Genomic DNA, 18790 nt, shown 5'->3' on the forward strand with positions numbered 1-18790 from the left:
GCCCCAGAGCTCTCCTCCTTACCTAGCTTCAGCATTAGGGAAAACCCTGTGTTCCCTGCCAAGGGGTGTTGGAGCCAGAGAGGGGGAGCAGGGAGAACTGCCACATGCCCTTCTTTCCTCTCCTCCCATCCGGGCCTCTGTCACCCACTGTCCAGGCCCTGCTTGGAGGCTCAGTGGGAATGTCCCACCCTCCTGACTGCCTTTGGCTGGTAGGGCCTGACAGGCTGTTCCTTGTAATTTTGACACTTAGCTCTGGGCTCCACTGCCCCAGAGGACAGATGGTACAGTGGCTTTGGGGCACTCAAAAGAGCTCTGGCTTCAGTTACACACAGACTTGGCATAAGCACTTGGATTATAAACGACCCAGGGCTAAGCGCAGTGGCTCAGGCCTGTAATCCCAGCACTCTGAGAGGCCGAGGCAGGTGGATCACCTGAGGTCAGGAGTGCAAGACCAGCCTGGAAAACATAGTGAACCCATGTCTGTACTAAAAATACAAAAATAAGCCAGGTGTGGTGGTGGGTGCCTGTAATCCCAGCTACTTGGGAGGCTGAGGCAGGAGAATAGCTTGAACCTTGGGAGGCGGAGGCTGCAGTGAGCCAAGATCGTGCAACTGCACTCCAGCCTGGGCAACAGAGCAAGACTCTGTCTCAAAAAATAAATAAAATTAAATAGATAAATAAATAAATAAATAAATTTATAATCCAGGATGGGACCTGGTGTTGTGGCTCACGCCTGTAATACTAGCACTCTGGGAGGCTGAGGCAGGCGGATCACTTGAGCCCAGGAGTTTCAGACCAGCCTGGGCAACATGGCAAAACCTTGTCTCTACTAAAAATACAAAAATTAGCCAGGCATAGCCTGGGTGACAGAGTGAGAGCCTGTCTCAATCAATCAATCAATAAACAACCCAGGATGGAGCCTCTTCCAGGACCCCTGGGTGCACAGCAGCCTGTGTCCAGAATCTCTGCTGGAAGTCGAGGTCTCCAGCGGCCACTGGAGCCATAGCCAGCTCTACCCAACCACCCCAGGATCCAGCCTGGTGCAGGAACAGGCTGCTCAGAGGATGCTGACATGACCACTGCAAACTTGTCCTCGCTAGAGGGGGAAATGCTCTGGCAGGCGTCCTGTATCTCGCTGATAGTGCCATGGAGGTCAGCCAGGTCGCTGGTCAGGGCCCGTTGGTTCACTGTAGGGAAGAGGACAGGGGCCGCATGGGGCCACTCTCCCAGCCCAGGACGGCATGCCTCTGCCTCCCCATCCACCCACCCAGCATACCTTTGGCAGCCAGGGACACAGTGGGCAGGTCCTGAGCAAAGCCCAAGAGTTCAGGGAAATGCTGGCTCAGCGATTTGGCAAGGATGTGCAGGAAGGTGGACTTCCCATCCACTGTCTTAGTGGAGTTCAGCTGCAAGTGACCCCCAATATACAGTCCCATCAAGGACTCCATCAGATAGGGTCACACGGGCCCAGCTTCTCCTGGACTACTGTGGCGTCAATGATCAATTCTTGGCCTCCCCTTTTTCTTTTAATAGCAGGGTCTTGCTCTATTGCCCAGGCTGGAGTGCAGTGGCTCCATCATAGCTCACTGCAGCCTCAAACTCCTAGGCTCAAGCGATCCTTCCACCTCAGTCTCCCAAGTAGCTTGGACTACAGGCACGCATCATGCCTGGCTAATTATTTCTGTAGAACTGGGGTCTTGCTATGTTGTCCAGGCTAGTCTCCAACTCCTGGCCTCAAGTGATCCTCTCACCTTGGCCTCCAAAGTGCCGGATTACAGGCATGAGCCACCACACCCAGCCCAATCCCCAGCCTTTGACACTCTCTTTCCAACTCTCTTCCCTCACTCCATTTTTCCAGATCCTGGGAGTGTGTTCCCCCACCCCACCCGACCCCACTCTTTGCTGTAGTCATATTTTGGCTTCAATGTGGCCCTTTTCCTGCTAGGAGGAGAGCCCTCCTTGGTCACGATGTCCTCTCCTGCCCTCTGCCACAACTGAGCTAGGCCTGGCGTCAGCGCCTTGCTGGTAGAGCAAACCAGTCAATTGCCGCCAGCAGGTCCCCTCACCTCTGTCAGAAAGTTGATCTTGAAGCCCGTGGTCTTGTTGGTTTTGGGCTGTCCATCGTTGAGATAGTTGCCCATGGCCAACACAAACTGTGGACAAGAAGGTGGGCAGGTCCTGTCCTCACCCCACCACCCACCCACCCTGTTGTCTGGATGGGCCTCCAGGCTGGAAGCCCCAGGAGGCAGAGAAGCAGATAGGGTGCCAGGGAAGGTACGCCCACTGACCTCCAGGATCTTGGCGAGCTTCCGACTGTTTTTGAGCTCCAGGGAGGCCTGGCGCAAGCATTCAAGGCTGCCTCGGATCTCCTCTGTCTTCTCCTGGAGGGTGGCCTGGAAGTGGAGGCTGCGCAGGCGCGTCTTGTATTCGGGAACTGACAGCATCTGCCTCGAAGGCAGAGCCAGGATTCACCCATCCCCTTCCTGGGACCCTCTGCCCCACCTCAGGCTTTGGGGTGGGGGGGGTCTGCTGGCTGCTTCAGCCCGATATTCCGGTAGGAAGAATAAGCACGACCCCTGGGGGAGCCCGCCTCCCATGTACCTTGGACCCCTGTCAGGACCTGGCCATTAAAGGTGTTAAACTGGGACTCAGAGGCCTGGGCTCAATGGCGGCCCCCGAAGGGGCGCGGGACCCCAGCAGCCCTGGCCACAGCGACAGCCCCTACGGAGCCGGCCGAGGCCTCGGGGCGGGGTTGTGGCCGCGGCACCTGCAGGACGAACTGGTCTGGCTCGCTGAGGCGGCCGGGCGCCTCGCGGAAGGCCTGGTAGCGCTGCTCCTCGTCGGCGTCGGGCGCGAAGAGCAGCAGCTGCGCCAGATGCGCGGGCTCCAGGCGCCGAGGCTCCATGCTCATCAGCACCTGGCGCAGCTCCGCGGGGCTCAGCTTCAGGTGCGCCAAGAGGATGGCTGCGGGCGGGGCGGCGCGGTGAGCTGGGCGGGGCCGGAGCGGGGCGGGGCCGGGGCCGGATGGGACCCAAGACGGAGAGGGCAGGGCAGAGGCGGGGAGAGGGCGGACACGGGACAGGGCCTAGGGGAGAGGGCGGGGCCTTGAGGCTGGAGCGACAAGAAACGCGGACGGGGGCAAGAGGCTGAGCTGAGGCGGGTCCCGGGTGGGGAGAGGACGGCGCTTCAATATTGGCCTGGGCTAAGGGGAGGAGCCTGGGAGGGGAAGAAAGAAGGAAAGGGGGCGGGGCCGCTCGGTGAGTAGGGGCCGGGAGAGGGTGGGGCTCGGCAGGAAGACGGCGGGGCTTCCAGGTTGGCCTAGGATACAGGGGGGAATCTGAAGGGGCAGGGGACAAGAGAAGCGGGTAGACCTGCGAGGGAGAGCTGGGGCGGGGCCTGGGCTACTGGAGGAACTCTAGAGGGGTGGGGGTCAATGAATAGGGCGGGGTCTATGAGGCTACACTGGGGCGGGGCCCGGGGGGAAAGAGGGCGGGGCCTTGGGATTGGCCTGGGCTACTGTGAGGAGGCTGTGGGGTAGGAGCAAGGAAACGGAGCGGGGCTGCTGGTCGAGATCCAGCGGGGGAAGAGGGCGGAGCTTCCAGATGGGTTTCGGCTACAGGGAGGAGACTGAATGGAGGGAACAAGGAACAGGGGCGGGGCCTGCGAAGGGTGCCGTAGGGGGCCGGGGCAGGGGCGGTCCCTGAAATAGAGACGGTCTTTCAGCGACCGATTTACGGGTGAGGACGGGGTTCTCGAGACGCTAGATTAAGAAGCTGGGTGGGGTCTATGGGGGTCGGGCCAGGGACTAGGGCGGGGCCTGCGAAGGAGAGAGGGCATGAGGCTGGAGGCGGGGCCAGAACCGGGAAGTTGATTAGACAGTGAGGGCGGGGCCGGCACCTGCGCCCAGGTGGGAGCTGGCTGGCTATGGGGCCTGGGAGGGGGCCTTCACCGCGCTGAGCGACATGAGTCCGGGTCCTCACCACCTAATCTCTGTTATCCACCTGGGCAGGTCTGAGGCCCAGAGAAAGGGCCGCCGCCTGCCCCCTACACCCCCTGGGGTTCCCTGGACCCTCACAGGTGTTGTAGGCCTTCTTATGGGACAGGATCTCCACCACCTCCTTCTTCCGGAAGGGCTCCGGCCCCGGCACCGGTTCTGGAAAAGAAACTGACAGTTTACGAAGGCGGCTAGGCTGAGGCTGCAGTGGGAAGGCCCAGGAGTGGTGTGGCCACAGCCAACAGCCACTATCCCCCTAAACACGACCTCGACTTAATCAGCTACGCGTGTCCATAGTCCCCTCATTCCTCAAGTCGGGGACCCTCAGGTCCTGTGTGTAACCTCCCCCGCCCCGTGCCCTGTGCACCCCCTATGCTGCAGGAAGCCAGGTCTTTCTGTTCCATCCTGGGACCGCCTGTTCCATCCAGCAACTACAGGGAGATACCCAGGAAGGGGTGAGGGCAAGGGAGCCTGGAAGATATATTTGTGGATGCCTCCTGTCTACGGTGTGACTGTGAGCAAATTACCTCACCTCTCTGTGCTTCCTCATTAGGAAGTTGGGGGTGATCACACTATGTACATCATAGAGTTGCCATGGGATTTAGAAATGAGAGTCCCTGGTATTTGATCACTGCACAATAAATGACAGCTTTTTTTTTTTTTTTTTTTTGATACAGGGTCTCACTGTGTCACCCAGGTTACCAGGTCGGAGTGCAGTGGTGTGATCATGGCCAACTGCAACCTCCACCTCCCAGGCTCAATCGATCCTGGCAACTCAGCCTCCCAAGTAGCTGGGACCACAGGCATCCTCCACCGTGCCTGGCTAATTTTTTTGTATTTTTGATAGAGACAGGGGTTTTGCCATGCTGCCCAGGCTAGTCTCGAATTCCTGAGCTCAGGCGATCCACACACCTCAGCCTCCCAAAGTGCTGGGATGACAGGCGTGAGCCACTGTGCCTGGCCTAAATGCCAGCTATTAAATAACTCAGGGACTGAAGGCTTGAGGATGCATCAGGTTAAATAGCAGTCAGTGCAGCCCTGGGAGGTGCTAAGCCTGGGGCTGCCACAGATGGTGTGGTATCTGGGGTTCCCCCAAGGCCATCAGGCCACTCACTAGCAGGTTTCTGGGTGCCAAAGTGGAGCTCCAGGTCGAGGTATTTCACCATGTCACTCAGCTTATCGTAGTCGGAGTCTTCCCCGAGCTGCGAGGGAGGATGGGAGGTTCAGAGTAGGAGGAGCAGCAGCAGCTGGACTGGCCTCCCACTTCCCACCCTCTGAGGGCCACCCTGGGGGCTTCCTGAGCAAAAGCACCCATCAGGCGCTGGGATAAAACCCGGAGCGGGAGGAGACTGCAGAAGCCAGATCATCCGAGTCACCGGGTGCTGAGCCAGCGCCTCTTGGGGTCAATCGAGACTCAAGACTTGGAACTCTACTCGTGCAGAAGCCAGCAAGGTGGGACTGGAGTGGGGCATGAAGGAGCTGTGAAGAGGCTAGAGCCAAGTAAGGGGCTACCGGAGGTGGCTCAGGGGTCTGGCTCTGTCATCAGGTCTCCTTGGAGGGCGGTGAGTTCACCAGGGCTGCCCTGGGCAGAGTGAGCTGGTGCTGGGAGAACTGCAGCTGTGACAGCCTAGGGGCCAGACGCTGGACACGTGGCCGTGATGAATGGCGTAGATGAGAGGTGACAGCCTGGGGCTGGGACAGGGAGTGAGGATGGGGTGGCTGCCAAAGTGAGAGAACCCAAAGGGAGGGCAGGCAGGGGAATGAAGTCTTAGAACATGGCTGCAGGGCGGGGACACTGAGGATGGATTTGGGCTTGGCCAGATGTGTGACCTGTGTCCCTGTGTCCACCTTCGGTAACCAGTGGAAGAACCATGCTGTGGAGCAAGACTTGAAGATCGGTCTAAGGCTGGCAGGAGTGAGGTCTCCAGGGGACCCAGGAGGTCCCTATTTGTGCCCTTGTCTCACTGAGTTTTTTTTTTTTTTTTTTTTTTTCGAGATAGGGTCTCACTCTGTACCCCAGGCTGGAGTGCAGTGGTGCCATCTTGGCTCACTGCAACCTCCACCTCTGGGAATCAAGTGATTCTCCCTCTTCAGCCTCCCGAGTAGCTGGGACCACAGGCATGCACCACCATGTCTGGCTAATTTTTTTATTTTTTTTGTAGAGACAAGATCGCACTATGTTGCCCAGACTTGTCTTGAACTCTTAGGCTCAAGCAGTCCTCCCGCCTCAGCCTCCCAAAGTGCCGGGATTACAGGCGAACCACCAAGCCTGGCCTCACTGGGCATCTTTATTAGCAACTTGGAAAGGGTCCCTGGAGATGTGGGCTAATGATATCTTGGCTGAGAAGGCAGGAGACAGAATTGGGACCCAGGAGATGGCAGTGGGGAAAAATCACAAGCATGCCTCTGCCCAGTGTGACTACATGTGAGAGTGTGCTATTGATCCCAAGAAGATGGAGTTGAGGATGATGGTGAGCATGAGCACTGGGACGGGGCAGCCCCGGGAGCTGGAAGGAGCCCCTGCCATATTAAAAGGAGTATGATGTCCGGGTCAAAGGAGGTGAGAACCCTGTTCTCTCCTCTGAGCTGGTCAAGCCCCATTGGGGGTTCCATCTGGAAATATCTCTTTGACAGGGACATGGACACTGGAGTGGGGGTTGGAAACCATGTTCTAAGAGAATGATCTGAAAAAAAAAAAAGGGGTGGGTTGAACCTTGTTCATCTTGCAGATTGGTTGGTCTGTGAATAAGATTGCTCTGCCCGATTTTAAGGGCCAGAAAGAAAACAGGGCCTGGGAATCCTGGGGAGACAAGATTTCAGAGCAAGACAAAGGATAGTTAAAATCGTCCAGTGAGGAAAGGAAGACCTTGACACGTAGTGAGTTCCCCATCACTGAAGGTGTTCAAGCATACACTGGCAGTGTTGTGCGGGAGGAAATTCAAGCATCAAAGTGAAAGGGTGAAGGCTGGTGTGCAGGCGTTTGAACCAGCTGCTCTTTTAAAGGTTTAAGAGAACTCATCTGGCCTCAAGAGTGATAGGTTTCAAGGATGGGTAGGGTGGCATTTCCAGGTGTCCCCAGTGTGTGTCTTTGGCTGAGGGACACAGATTGGCTTCAATGCCTGCAGTGGCCCCCAAGCATGGGGACATCCTTGGGCTGGGCCTCTACTCATCCTCTGCTTGGGGTAGGGAGGATGATGTTGGAAGATGCCTGGCTGATGGGTTTTCCTTCAGTGCTGCTGCCTAAGCCATCCTCCCCTAGTACAGAGCACTGCTGGGTCCCAGGTCACCCACCTGACCCCAGATGGTGCCTTCTGAGTTCTCCACCTGTTCCCACCGCAAGCGCTTGACGCTCATGTGGCTGGTCTCACTGCGCCGGTGGCCCAGGCCCCGGGACAGCATGGGGGGTGCACAGGGCACGGGTGGGGGCAGGGGCGGTGGGGGTGGTGGAGGGACTGGGTGGCTGAGTTGGGTGAGGGGCTTGGCCAGCGCCTGAGCAGGGCCCCGGGAACCATCAGAGCTGCGGGAGCTGGGCTTAGGGTCATGGAAAGGCAGGGGTGGTGGGGGTGGGGGGCTGAGCGGGGGTGGGGGGATGTGGTCAGAGATGGAGGAGTAGGTCAGGGAGCTGCCTTCTTCACTGCTGCTGATGCAGTCACTGGCGCTGCTCCGCTCATTGGTTACGAAGCTGCCCTGGTCATCATGGAAGCTCATCTGGTGGTGGGGAGAGAGGCAAGGGGAGGGTGAGGCTGGGCCCAGAGAGACTAGAGCAGGTGCAAAGTGAAGGACCATGGGATAGCCTGGGACAAGGATAGGGCCATCTCACGGGTTAGCCTCAGGCTGTGAGGGACACCTGGGCTAAGGATAGGACTGTCTCACAGGTTAACCTCAGGCTGTGAGGGGGATAGCCTGGGCTAAGGATAGGACCCTCTCATGGGTTAGCCTCAGGCTGCGAGGGGGATAGCCTGGAATAAGGATAGGACCCTCTCACGGATTAGCCTCAGGCTGTGGGTGGGATAGCCTGAGCTAAGGAATGGGCTAACCTGGGACAGGGAATACGGGCTAGCCTCAGTGAAGGAGCATGATAACCTTGAACAGGAGATAGGGTAACCGGGGGCAAGGTGTGGGACAGCTTGAGCTAGGGAGTGGGATAGCCTGGGGAAGATCCCAAGGGCAGCAGGCCCCTTGCGGGAGCCCAGGAACACTGTTGCCTTGCAGACCACCACACCTCGCCTCACCCGCCTCCCTCCACACCTGCTTGCGTGCCCACCTCCTCATAGTCGTTCTCAGGGGTCAGGAAATCATCCACGATGGTGACCCGGGGGCCCAGCTGCTCGCTCAGCACGTCCAGGAAGCGGTCAGTATCGCGGCTTCGCACAGGGTGGGAGAAGGTGAAGAGCTTCCTGCGGCTGGGTGGGCGGGCGGGGTCCGGGCTTGGGGGGCTGTCGGGGCAGATGGGCCCGGGGCCTGGCTGTGGGGAGGGCGCCCTGCTGCTGTCCAGGCTGGCGTAGGGGTGGGACTCAGAGCTGCTGGGGGAGGCCAGGCCCCCCGAACACAGCGGGTGGTAGCAGGGGGAGGGCAAGAGTCGCTCGCTGGGCCACGAGACGCCGGACAGGGTCCTGGGCCCTGGAGGAGGGATGGAGTATGAGGATTCCTCTTCAGCCAGCACCAGGGTTCCAGGTGCAAGCTGGAGAGAGGGCCCTAGGGCAGGCTGGCTCTGTGTCCCAGGCCACTCCCCTTTCCCTCTCTGGGCACAGTGCAGGAAGACCCTAGGCAGCCCTGCCTTCCAAGCATGACCAAAGGCCAGATCTGGTGAGCAGAAGCACTGCTCAGCCTCAGGACAGGCTGGACGCCAGCTCACCTTGGAACGGTCACCAGGGGTCCCAGCTGGGAACCACTGAACACCACTAACTCGAAGGGTGGAGGAGCTTCTCTAGGGCCCAGACCCAGAGTCATGGAGCGTCTCACACGCCCAGCAAGCCCTGAGATCACAGGAGGATTTCCCAGGGCTCCTGCCTTCTGAGCTGCAGAGCAACTGTTTTCCCAGCTGTGCCATTCACAGGACAACGCGTACACATCGTTTATCCAATAACCACTTGCTAACTCGGGGACTTCTTCAGAAACAGGCATCTGCCTTCTTTCTTTTTCTTTTTTAAGATGGGGTCTTGCTCTGTTGCTTATAGGCTGGAGTGCAGTGGTTCAAAATAGCTCACTGCAGCCTTGAACTCCTGGGCTCAAGTGATCCTCCTGCCTCAGCCTCTTGAGGAGTTGGGACTACAGGCATATGCAACCATGCCCAGCTAATTTTGTATTTTTTTTGTCAGAGATGGGGTCTCACTATGTTGCCAGGCCGATCTCAAACTCCTGGGCTCAGTCGATCCTCCTGCCTCGGCCTCCCAAAGTGCTGGGATTACAGGCACGACCCACGGCACCCAGGCTACTTTCTTGATCCACAGCTGAGGTGAGAGTCACAGGGCCATGGGAGGGACTGGGACGACCCTGACCCTGATGGAGCAGAGAAGCAGCTCCAGGGCCAAGCCTGGGGTGGAGGGAAACATCCGGACAGTCGAGATGACGGAGGCTGGAGCCCTACCTGTGGTGACTGCCGGGCTGGGGCCTGGAGGGGAAGCCCGGGATTTGGACACGGTCCCCATCTTCCCTTTGAAGCTGCTGTTCAGTCGAGACTCAAGCTCTGCATAGACGGCTGACATCTGGAGGGAGATGGGGGAGAGTCCAGCCCATTCTGCTTCCCCTCATGGCCCTAATGTGGCCCAGGCCTGGGTGGGCCGGGAGGCAGGGACATGCCCCAGCCTGAAGCAGCACAGGGACGCCTTGGCCTGGGTCTCCTGGGCCCAGTCCTATGGACCGTCCATTCCCTGCCCCCTACGGACCCCACCTGGAGGGCGAGAGAAGGTCTCACCATCTTCGGGTTGGGGGTCTCAGGGAGGGACGTGCCATCGCCTGCCTGGCGCTCGCCTGGGATCAGGGGAAGAGGCATCTCAGGGCACTCGCCGGGACCTACCGGGGAACAATGTCATTACCGTATCTGAGCTCTACGGCTCAGGCCCCTGCCCAGAACCAACAGGCCCCACAGACCCAGGAGGGCCAATCCTGAGCCCTGCTTAGCCCCATTCCCTGGGATTCCCCACCTCACCAAGCCCATTTTGCAGGTGGAAAAACTGAGCTCCATTCATACCCTCCCCCTGACACCAGCCTTACCACAGCTGAGGCCGGCCTCCAGGCCCTGGGACCTGAGGCTGCGGCGGCACATGGAGGAAGCCCGCAGGGAGCTCCGCGGCTGGGGCTCAGGCGTGGGCTCCGGCTCCAGATCCAGCTCAGGCTCCGGCTCTGCTGTGGGACATGCAGGGAACATGGGGCCTTCTTGTCCTCTCAGCCAGACAAGGGACTTCCGAAACAGGGAGGGGAGGGCAGATGTCATCTGCACCAATATGCGGACCCCAAGCTATGGGGCCTGCCCTGCTTGCCTCCAGAACAGCTCTTGAGGGGAAGCCCCAGGGCAAGAAACCAGGTGCCAGGAGCAGCACCAGAAAGCAGCTAGCCTGAACTCAGGGGCCTAGCGGAGATCTCATGACAACAGCTTCCAGAGTCTCAACGCCCTGTGCTTGCCCCAGGCCAAGTCACTGCTGCCCAGAGAGGATTATGGGCAAAACAGAAGTTTTTTTTTTTGAGATTGAGTTTTGCTCTTTTTGCCCAGGTGCAATCTCAGCTCACTGCAACCTCCACCTCCCAGGTTCAAGTGATTCTCCTGCTTCAGCCTCCCAAGTAGCTGGGATTACAGGTGTCCGTCACCAGGCCTGGCTAATTTTTGTATTTTTAGTAGAGATGTGGTTTCAACATGTTGGCCAGGCTGGTCTCAAGCTCCTGACCTCAGGTGATCCGCCCGCCTCAGCCTCCCAAAGTGCTGGGATTACAGGCGTGAGCCACTGCTCCCGGCCAAAATAGTTTTTTGAGCCTACACAGATATGTAAGGCATGTGCGGTCCAGCATGGAGCCTGAGCTTCTCACTAAAACTCTAGCAAATTGTGCGTCCCTGGGACTGCAGCTCATGGGCACACAAGGGCCAGCAACTCTGCAGCGGCCCCTTCCCTTTCCTTCCTTCCCTTCCTTCTCTCACTTTCTCTCTTTTCTCTCTTTCTCTCTGTCTCTCTCTCTCTCTCTTTCTCTCTTTCTTTATTCAGAGTCTGGCTTTCTCATCCAGGCTGGAGTGCAGTGGCACAATCTCAGCTCACTGCAACCTCCACCTCCCAGGTTCAAATGATTCTCGAGCCTCAGCCTCCCAAGTAGCTGGGACCACAGGCATGCACCACCATGCCTGGCTAAATTTTTGTATTTTTTTTTTTAAGCAGAGATGGGGTTTCACCATATTGGACAGGCTGGTCTTCAACTCCTGACCTCAGGTGATCCACCTCCCTCAGCCTCTGAAAGTGCTGGGATTACAGATGTGAGCCACCATACCTGCCTTTTTTTCTTTTCTTCTTTTTTTTTTTTTTTTTTTGAGGGAGGTCTCACTCTGTCCCCCAGGCTGGAGTGCAATCAAGGCTCAGTGCAGCCTTGAATCCCAGGCTCAAGAGATCCTCCTGCCTGAGCCTCCCCAGTAGCTGGGATTACAGGTGTGTGCCACCACACCCAGCTAATTTCAAAATTTTTTATTATGTTGCCCAGGCTGGTCTCCAACTCCTGAGCTCAAGCGCTCCTCCCACCTCATCCTCCCAAGTAGCTGGGACTACAGATGCATACCACCACGCCTGGCTAATTTTTGATTTTTTTTTCTTTGAGATGGAGTCTCGCTGTGTTGCCCAGGCTGGAGTGCAGTGGTGCAATCTCAGCTCACTGCAACCTCCATCTCCCGGGTTCAAGCAATTCTCCTGCCTCAGCCTCCCGAGTAGCTGGGATTAGAAGTGAGTACCACCACACCTGGCTTATTTTTGTATTTTTAGTACAGATGAGGTTTCCCCATGTTGGCCAGACTTGTCTCGAACTCCTGACCTCATGTGATCGGCCTGCCTCAGCCCCACAAATTGCTAGGATTACAGACGTGAGCCACCGCGAGCGGCCACCCCTGGCTGATTTTTAAATATTTTGAATATATGGGGGTCTTGTTGTGTTGTCCAAGCTGGTCTTGAACTCCTGACCTCAAGTGATCTGCCCACCTCAGCCTACCAAAGTGCTGGGATTACAAGAGTGAACCACTGCACCTGCAGCGGCTTTCATAGCAGGTGCAGGGTGCCTAGAACAGGGTAGAACGCAGGCTTCGGCACACCTTCCATCCGCATGGCCTGCATGCTGAGTGCAGGGGTTTGTGGGCATTCGGAGGGCACGCTGAACAGACAGGTGGCAGCCACACGTGGCACCGCAGGCCTGTGTGTGTGCAAGAAAGAGTACACTGGGAGCCCACCAGCCAGGTGGGATGTGGTCGTGTGCTCACGATCCTGGTGATGGTGTTGGCATGTCTGTAAATGGCAACCACGTGAGTTTCTTTCTTTTTTCTTTCTTTCTTTCTTTTTTTTTTTTTGGAGTGCAGTAGCTTGATCATAGCTCACTGCAGCCTCAATCTCCTGGACTCAAGCCATCTTCCCACCTCAGCCTCCCGAGTAGCCGGGACTACAGGTGTGCATCACACCCGGCTAAATTAAAACTTTTTTTTTTTTTTGGTAGAGACAGGCTCTTGCTATGTTGCCCAGGCTAATCTTAAGCTCCTGAGCTCAAGTGATGCTTCCACCTCAGTCTCCTAAAATGCTGGGATTACAGGCGTGAGCCACCGCGTCCAGCCTTACACAAGTTCCTTCTCACAAGTTCCACTTCTCAGAGTACAGAGCACATCCACTGAGACCACTTCCATTTTGTGGGTGCAAAAACTGAGACTGCAGGTGGTTAGGTGCGGTGTCTAAAGTCTCAGGTTATGTTGTGTATGCTGCATAAAGGTCACGCTGGAAAGGCACGTCCATGGGGCCACGTGTGGGCCTAGCCCTGGTGTATTGGGTGTGTACGTGCATGGCTGTGGACACATCTATGTGGGAGGGGCCCAAATCGGCTGTAAGACCTCATAGGTGAGGCCAGATGCAGTGGCTCACACCTGTAATCCCTGTGCTTTGGGAGGCTGGGGTGGGAGGATCACTTGAGCCCAGGAGGTTGAGGCTGCGGTGAGCCATGATGGCACCACGACACTCCAGCCTGGGCAACAGAGCAAGACCCCATCTCAAAAAAAAAAAAAAAAAAAGGCTGGGCGCAGTGGCTCACACCTGTAATCCCAGCACTTTGGGAGGCCGAGGCGGGCGGATCACGAGGTCAGGAGATAGAGACCATCTTGGTTAACACGGTGAAACCTCTTCTCTACTAAAAATACAAAAGAATAGCTGGGCGTGGTGGCATGTGCCTTTAGTCCCAGCTACTCGGGAGGCTGACGCAGGAGAATCACTTGAACCCCGGAGGTAGAGGTTGCAGTGAGCCAAGATCGTGCCATTGCACTCCAGCCTGGGGCACAAGAGTGAGACTCCATTTCAAAACAAACAAACAAGCAAACAAACAAACACTTTCACAGGTGAGAACAGGTGTCTGGATGTTCACCTGGTGAGCTGGACAGTCAGCAGCTGCAGGCAGGGAAGTGGCAGGGGAGAGGACGCTTACCTGTCATGGCCGTGTAGCCCAGGAAGCATGCGATTTTCTCCTGACAGAGCTCCTGCTCCTCATAGGTCAGCAGCTGGTAGATGAACTGCCACAGGACCTGCTTGGCAGGGGTGTCCAGCACAGGGTAGATGTCAACGATGAGGGTGTCGATGTTCCTGGGGGAAGGTGCAGGAATGCGAGGCTCAATACTCACAGGCTTACCATGATGCACAGAGTGGGGGTAGACAAGACAGCACTTCCAAGCCACAGCGTCTGCCCTCATGCCCTATCCCTACCCTTGAAAGACAGAAGTGGGGGTTGGGCACAGTGGCTCACGCCTGTAATCCCAGCACTTTGAGAGGCTAAGGCAGGTGGATCATTTGATGTCAGGAGTTCGAGACCAGCCCAGCCAACATGGTGAAACCCCGTCTCTACTGAAAGTACAAAAATTAGTCAGGTGTGGTGGTGCACACCTGTAATCCCAGCTACTCAGGAGGCTGAGGCAGGAGAATTGCTTGAGCCTGGGAAGTAGAGGTTGCAGTGAGCTGAGATCGTGTCACTGCACTCCAGCCTGGGAGACAGAGTGAGACTCCGACTCCAAAAAAAAAAAAAAAGAAAAGAAAAAAAGAAAAAGAGAGAGAGAGAAGGGGGCAGGAAGGCAGGCTCCAGGGATAGGGTGGCCAGACTCCAATCTCAGCTCTGCCACTTACCAGCTAAGTGACCTTTCTCAAGTGACTTACCCTCTCTGTGCCTCATTTTCCTCATTTGTAAAATGGGGATAAAAATAGCATCTAACTCATAGAGCTGTTGTGAAGATTAAAACGTATAGAGGAGGCCAGGCACGGTGGCTCATGCCTGTAATCCCAGCACTTTGGGAGGCTGAGACGGTTGGATCACCTCAGATCGGGAGTTCAAGACCAGTCTGGCCAACATAGTGAAACCCCCTCTCTACTAAAAATACAAAAATTAGCTGGGCATGGTGGCATGTACCTTCAGTCCCAGCTACTCAGGAGGCTGAGGTAGGAGAATCACTTAAACTGGGAGGCGGAGGTTGCAGTGAGCTGAGATTGCGCCACTGCACTCCAGCTTGGGTAACAGAGCAAGACTGTCTCAAAAAAACCAAAAAAACAAAAAACATATAGAGCAGGCCAGGCATGGTGGCTCATGCTTATAATCCCAGCACTTTGGGAGGCTGAGGCAGGCGAATCATCTGAGGTCGGGTGCTCGAGATCAGCTTGGCCAACATGGTGAACCCTGTTTCTACAAAAAAATACAAAAATTTGGTAGGCATGTTGGTGCGTGCCTGTAATCCCAGCTACTCAGGAGGCTGAAGCAGGAGAATCGCCTGAGCTCGGGAGGCGGAGGTTGCACTGAGCCAAGATTGCGCCACTATACTCCAGCCTGGGCCACAGAGCGAGACTCTGTCTCAAAAAAATAAATAAATAAACAAAAATAAAAATAGGCTGGGGGTGGTGGCTCATGCCTGTAATCCTAGCACTTTGGGAGGCTGAGGTGGGTGGATCACGAGCTCAGGAGTTCGAGACCAGCCTGGCCAACGTGGTGAAACCCCCTCACTACTAAAAATACAAAAATTAGCCAGGCATGGTGGTGTGTGCCTGTAGTCCCAGCTACTCGGGAGGCTGAGGCAGCAGAATCGCTTGAACCCGGGAGGCGGAGGTTGCAGTGAGCTGAGATCGCACCATTGCACTCCAGCCTGGGCGACAGAGCAAGACCCCGTCTCAAAATAATAATAATAAATAAATAAATAAATAAATAAAAATAAAGTAGGAGAATATCTTTTGACCTAGAAGCAGGGAAGAGCTTAAAATTTCAAAAGCCAAAACTGTGGGCGGCAAGCCACCCAGATGCCAAGGCAAGAGACCGAGGGCACAAACTGTTCCAGTATAATAAAGAAAATATATAGAATAAGAATAGTTATGCTAGAAATAGATTATAGATATGATTATATATGAATATTATTAATCATTAGTTTGTAGCATTACTGTTTGTTCCAATATTATAATAATCTTTGTTCTACAATTATAACCTAGGAGAAACCAGGCCATACAGAGATAGGAGCTGAAGGGACACAGTGAGAAGTGACCAAAAGACAAGTGTGAGCCCTCTGTTATGCCTGGACAGGGCCACGAGAGGGCTCCCTGGCTTAGTGGTAACGCCAGTGCCTGGGAAGGCACGCGTTACTTAGCAGACAGGGAAAGGGAGTCTCCCCTCTCTGGTGGAGTTAAACAAGACTCTGCTCCACCACCGCTTGTGGAAGGCCTGACATCAGTCACATCAGTCACATCAGTCAGGCCCACCCGCAGCCATCCAGAGGCCTAGCCCTCTCCCTGTGATGCTGTGCTTCAGTGGTCACGCTCCTGGTCCGCATTCATGTTCTGCCCTGTACACCCGGCTCCACCTTCTAGATAGCAGCAGCAGAATTAGTGAAAGTACTAAAGTCTTGAAAATGCATAGAAGAAATAATGACGTAAGCTGTCCCCTCTTTCTCTCCGCCTCGGCTACCAAATAGGGACGGGCCCCCTGTCTGGTGGACACGTGACTTACGTGACCTTACCTATCATTGGAGATGACTCTCTCTCCATACCCTGCCCCTTTGCCTTGTACACAATAAATAACAGCACGGCCAGGCATTTGGGGCCACTACTGGTCTCTACGTCTTGGTGGTGGTGGTCCCCCCGGCCCGGCTGTCTTTTCTTCTATCTCTTTGTCTTGTGTCTTTATTTCTTTTTTTTCTTCTTTTTTTTTTTTTTTGAGATGGAGTCTCGCTCTGTCACCCAGGCTGGAGTGCAGTGGCATGATCTCAGCTCACTGCAAGCTCCGCCTCCCGGGTTCACGCCATTCTCCTGCCTCTGCCTCCCAAGTAGCTGGGACTACAGGCACCCGCCACCATGCCCGACTTTTTTTTTTTGCATTTTTAGTAGAGACGGGGTTTCACCGTGTTAGCCAGGATGGTCTCGATCTTCTGACCTCGTGATCCACCCGTCTCGGCCTCCCAAAGTGCTGGGATTACAGGCGTGAGCCACCACGCCCGGCCGTCTTGTGTCTTTATTTCTACGATCTCTCATCTCCGCACAGGAAGAGAAAAACCCACAGGCCCTGCAGGGCTGGACCCTACACAAAACTATAAGACCAAAAACGTGGTGAGTTTGATTATGCAAAATCAAGGTTATCTATTCAAGGAAGCCCAACTTAGACACATTCATATTAGACACAACAGACCTAATAACAGAAGTAACAAATGGGAGAGAAATTTACAACGTTCAAAATCAAGGAGAAATCAGTATCTAAAACATACAAAGGTGTCCAGCCATCGTGGCTCACACCAGTCATCCCAGCACTTTGGGAGGCTGAGGCAGGGGGATCACCTGAGGTCAGGAGTTCGAGACCAGCCTGGCCAACATGGTGAAACCCCCATCTCTACTAAAAGTACAAAAATTAGCCAGGCATGGTGGTGGGTGCCTGTAATCCCAGCTACTCGGGAGGCTGAGGCAGGAGAAACACTTGAACTGGGAAGGCAGAGGTTGAAGTGAGCCAAGATCATGCCACTGAACTCCAGCCTGGGCGACAGAGAAAGACTCTGCCTCAAAATAAATAAATAAATAAAATAAAATATACAAGGGGCTGGGAGCAGTGGCTCACACCTGTAATCCCAGCACTTTGGGAGGCTAAAATGGGTGAATCTTTTGAACCCAGGAGTTCAAGACCAGCAACATGGCAAAACCCTGTCTCTACTAAAAAAAAAAAAATTAGCTGGGCATGGTAGGCGAGCGCCTGTAGTCCCAGTTACCTGGGGGGAAGAGGCACAAGGATCACTTTAGCCTGGGAGTTCGAGGCTGCAGTGAGCTGTGTTTGCACCAATGCACTCCAGCTTGGGTGACAGAGTGAGACCCTGTCTCAGAAAATAAATAAAATAAAATATACAAGAAACTTCATGCCAGTCAACAAGGACAAAAAGTCCAAGAAAACAAAAATGGACAAAGGGTATGAACAGGTAATTTATAGAGAAAATCCCAGAAAAAGTTCACAAGCATATTAAAAGATGCTTAAAATAATTAGTAATAGAAGAAAACCAAATAAAAATAACAGGATGTCACTTTTATGGCTAAGAAACTAGCAAAAATAGGCCAGGCGTGGTGGCTCACGCCTGTAATCCCAGCACTTTGGGAGGCTGAAGTGGGCAGATCACAAGGTCAAGAGATCAAGACCATCCTGGCCAACAAGGTGAAACCCTGTCTCTACTAAAAATACAAAAATTAGCTGGGCGTGGTGGAGAGTGCCTGTAGTCCCAGCTACTTGGGAGGCTGAGGCAGGAGAATCGCTTGAACCCAGGAAGTGGAGGCTGCAGTGAGCTGAGATCATGCCACTGTACTCCAGCCTGATGACAGAGTGAGACTCCATCTCAAACAAAAAATAAAAATTAAAAAAAAGAAACTAGCAAAAATAAAAAGTTGGGCATCACTGTGATCTAAAGGAATTTGGCTTTAGTTATAATCAATATATGAAATATACATTGGACAGAGCTAAACACATAGTAACTGGTGAATAAGTTAGACACAAAACATGATATAAAGCACAATTTTTTTTTTTTTTTTGGAGACGAAGTCTCATTCTGTCACCCAGGCTGGAGAGCAGTGGCATGATCTTGGCTCACTGCAACCTCTGCCTCCTGGGTTCAAGTGATTCTCCTGCCTCAGCCTCCCAAGTAGCTGGGACTACAGGCACTCTCCACCACGCCCAGCTAATTTTTTGTATTTCAGTAGAGACGGAGTTTCACCCTGTTGCCCAGGTTGGTCTCAAACTCTTGAGCTCAGGCAATCTGCCCAACTCAGCCTCTCAAAGTGCTAGGATAACAGATGTGATCCACCGCGCCTAGCCTGTTTTTTTCTTTTTTCTTGTTTGAGACAGGGCCTTACTCTGTCACCCAAGCTGGAATACAGTGGCACAATCACTGCTCACTGCAGCCTTGAACCCCTGGGCTCAAGCGATCCTCCTGCCTCAGCCACCCAAGTAACTGGAACTACAGGTGCGCACCACCATGCCCAGCTAATTTTTTCTTTTTGTAGAGATGGCTTCTTGCTCTGTTGCCCAGACTGGTTTTCAACTCCTGGGCTCAGGCGATCCTCCTGCCTCAGCCTCCCAAAGTGCTGGGATTATAGG

General features: G+C 54.8%; 1 protein-coding gene and 1 long non-coding RNA gene across 2 annotated transcripts in view; one reads left to right on the forward strand and one right to left on the reverse strand.

Annotated features, from left to right (window-relative positions):
• GRID2IP (Grid2 interacting protein) overlaps positions 1–18790 on the reverse strand; it is a 57146-nt gene that overhangs the window by 6336 nt on the left and 32020 nt on the right. The window contains exons 8-20 of the mRNA XM_054496173.2: positions 13634–13788; positions 10208–10339; positions 9909–10006; positions 9582–9699; positions 8259–8614; positions 7286–7702; positions 5109–5196; positions 4076–4153; positions 2768–2964; positions 2289–2444; positions 2067–2153; positions 1277–1406; positions 1069–1187 (exon numbers count right to left, since the gene is read on the reverse strand). Of these exons, the coding sequence (XP_054352148.1) occupies positions 1069–1187; positions 1277–1406; positions 2067–2153; positions 2289–2444; positions 2768–2964; positions 4076–4153; positions 5109–5196; positions 7286–7702; positions 8259–8614; positions 9582–9699; positions 9909–10006; positions 10208–10339; positions 13634–13788 (2131 nt within the window). The remainder of the gene's footprint in view (positions 1–1068; positions 1188–1276; positions 1407–2066; positions 2154–2288; positions 2445–2767; positions 2965–4075; positions 4154–5108; positions 5197–7285; positions 7703–8258; positions 8615–9581; positions 9700–9908; positions 10007–10207; positions 10340–13633; positions 13789–18790) is intronic.
• LOC134739915 (uncharacterized) lies at positions 3693–10190 on the forward strand. Its single transcript, XR_010127026.1, has 4 exons — positions 3693–3737; positions 8207–8345; positions 9313–9449; positions 10159–10190. It is a non-coding gene; the product is annotated as an uncharacterized LOC134739915 (long non-coding RNA).

Source organism: Pongo pygmaeus, chromosome 6 (genome assembly GCF_028885625.2).
Source record: "Pongo pygmaeus isolate AG05252 chromosome 6, NHGRI_mPonPyg2-v2.0_pri, whole genome shotgun sequence".
Classification (NCBI taxonomy): Eukaryota; Metazoa; Chordata; class Mammalia; order Primates; family Hominidae; genus Pongo; species Pongo pygmaeus.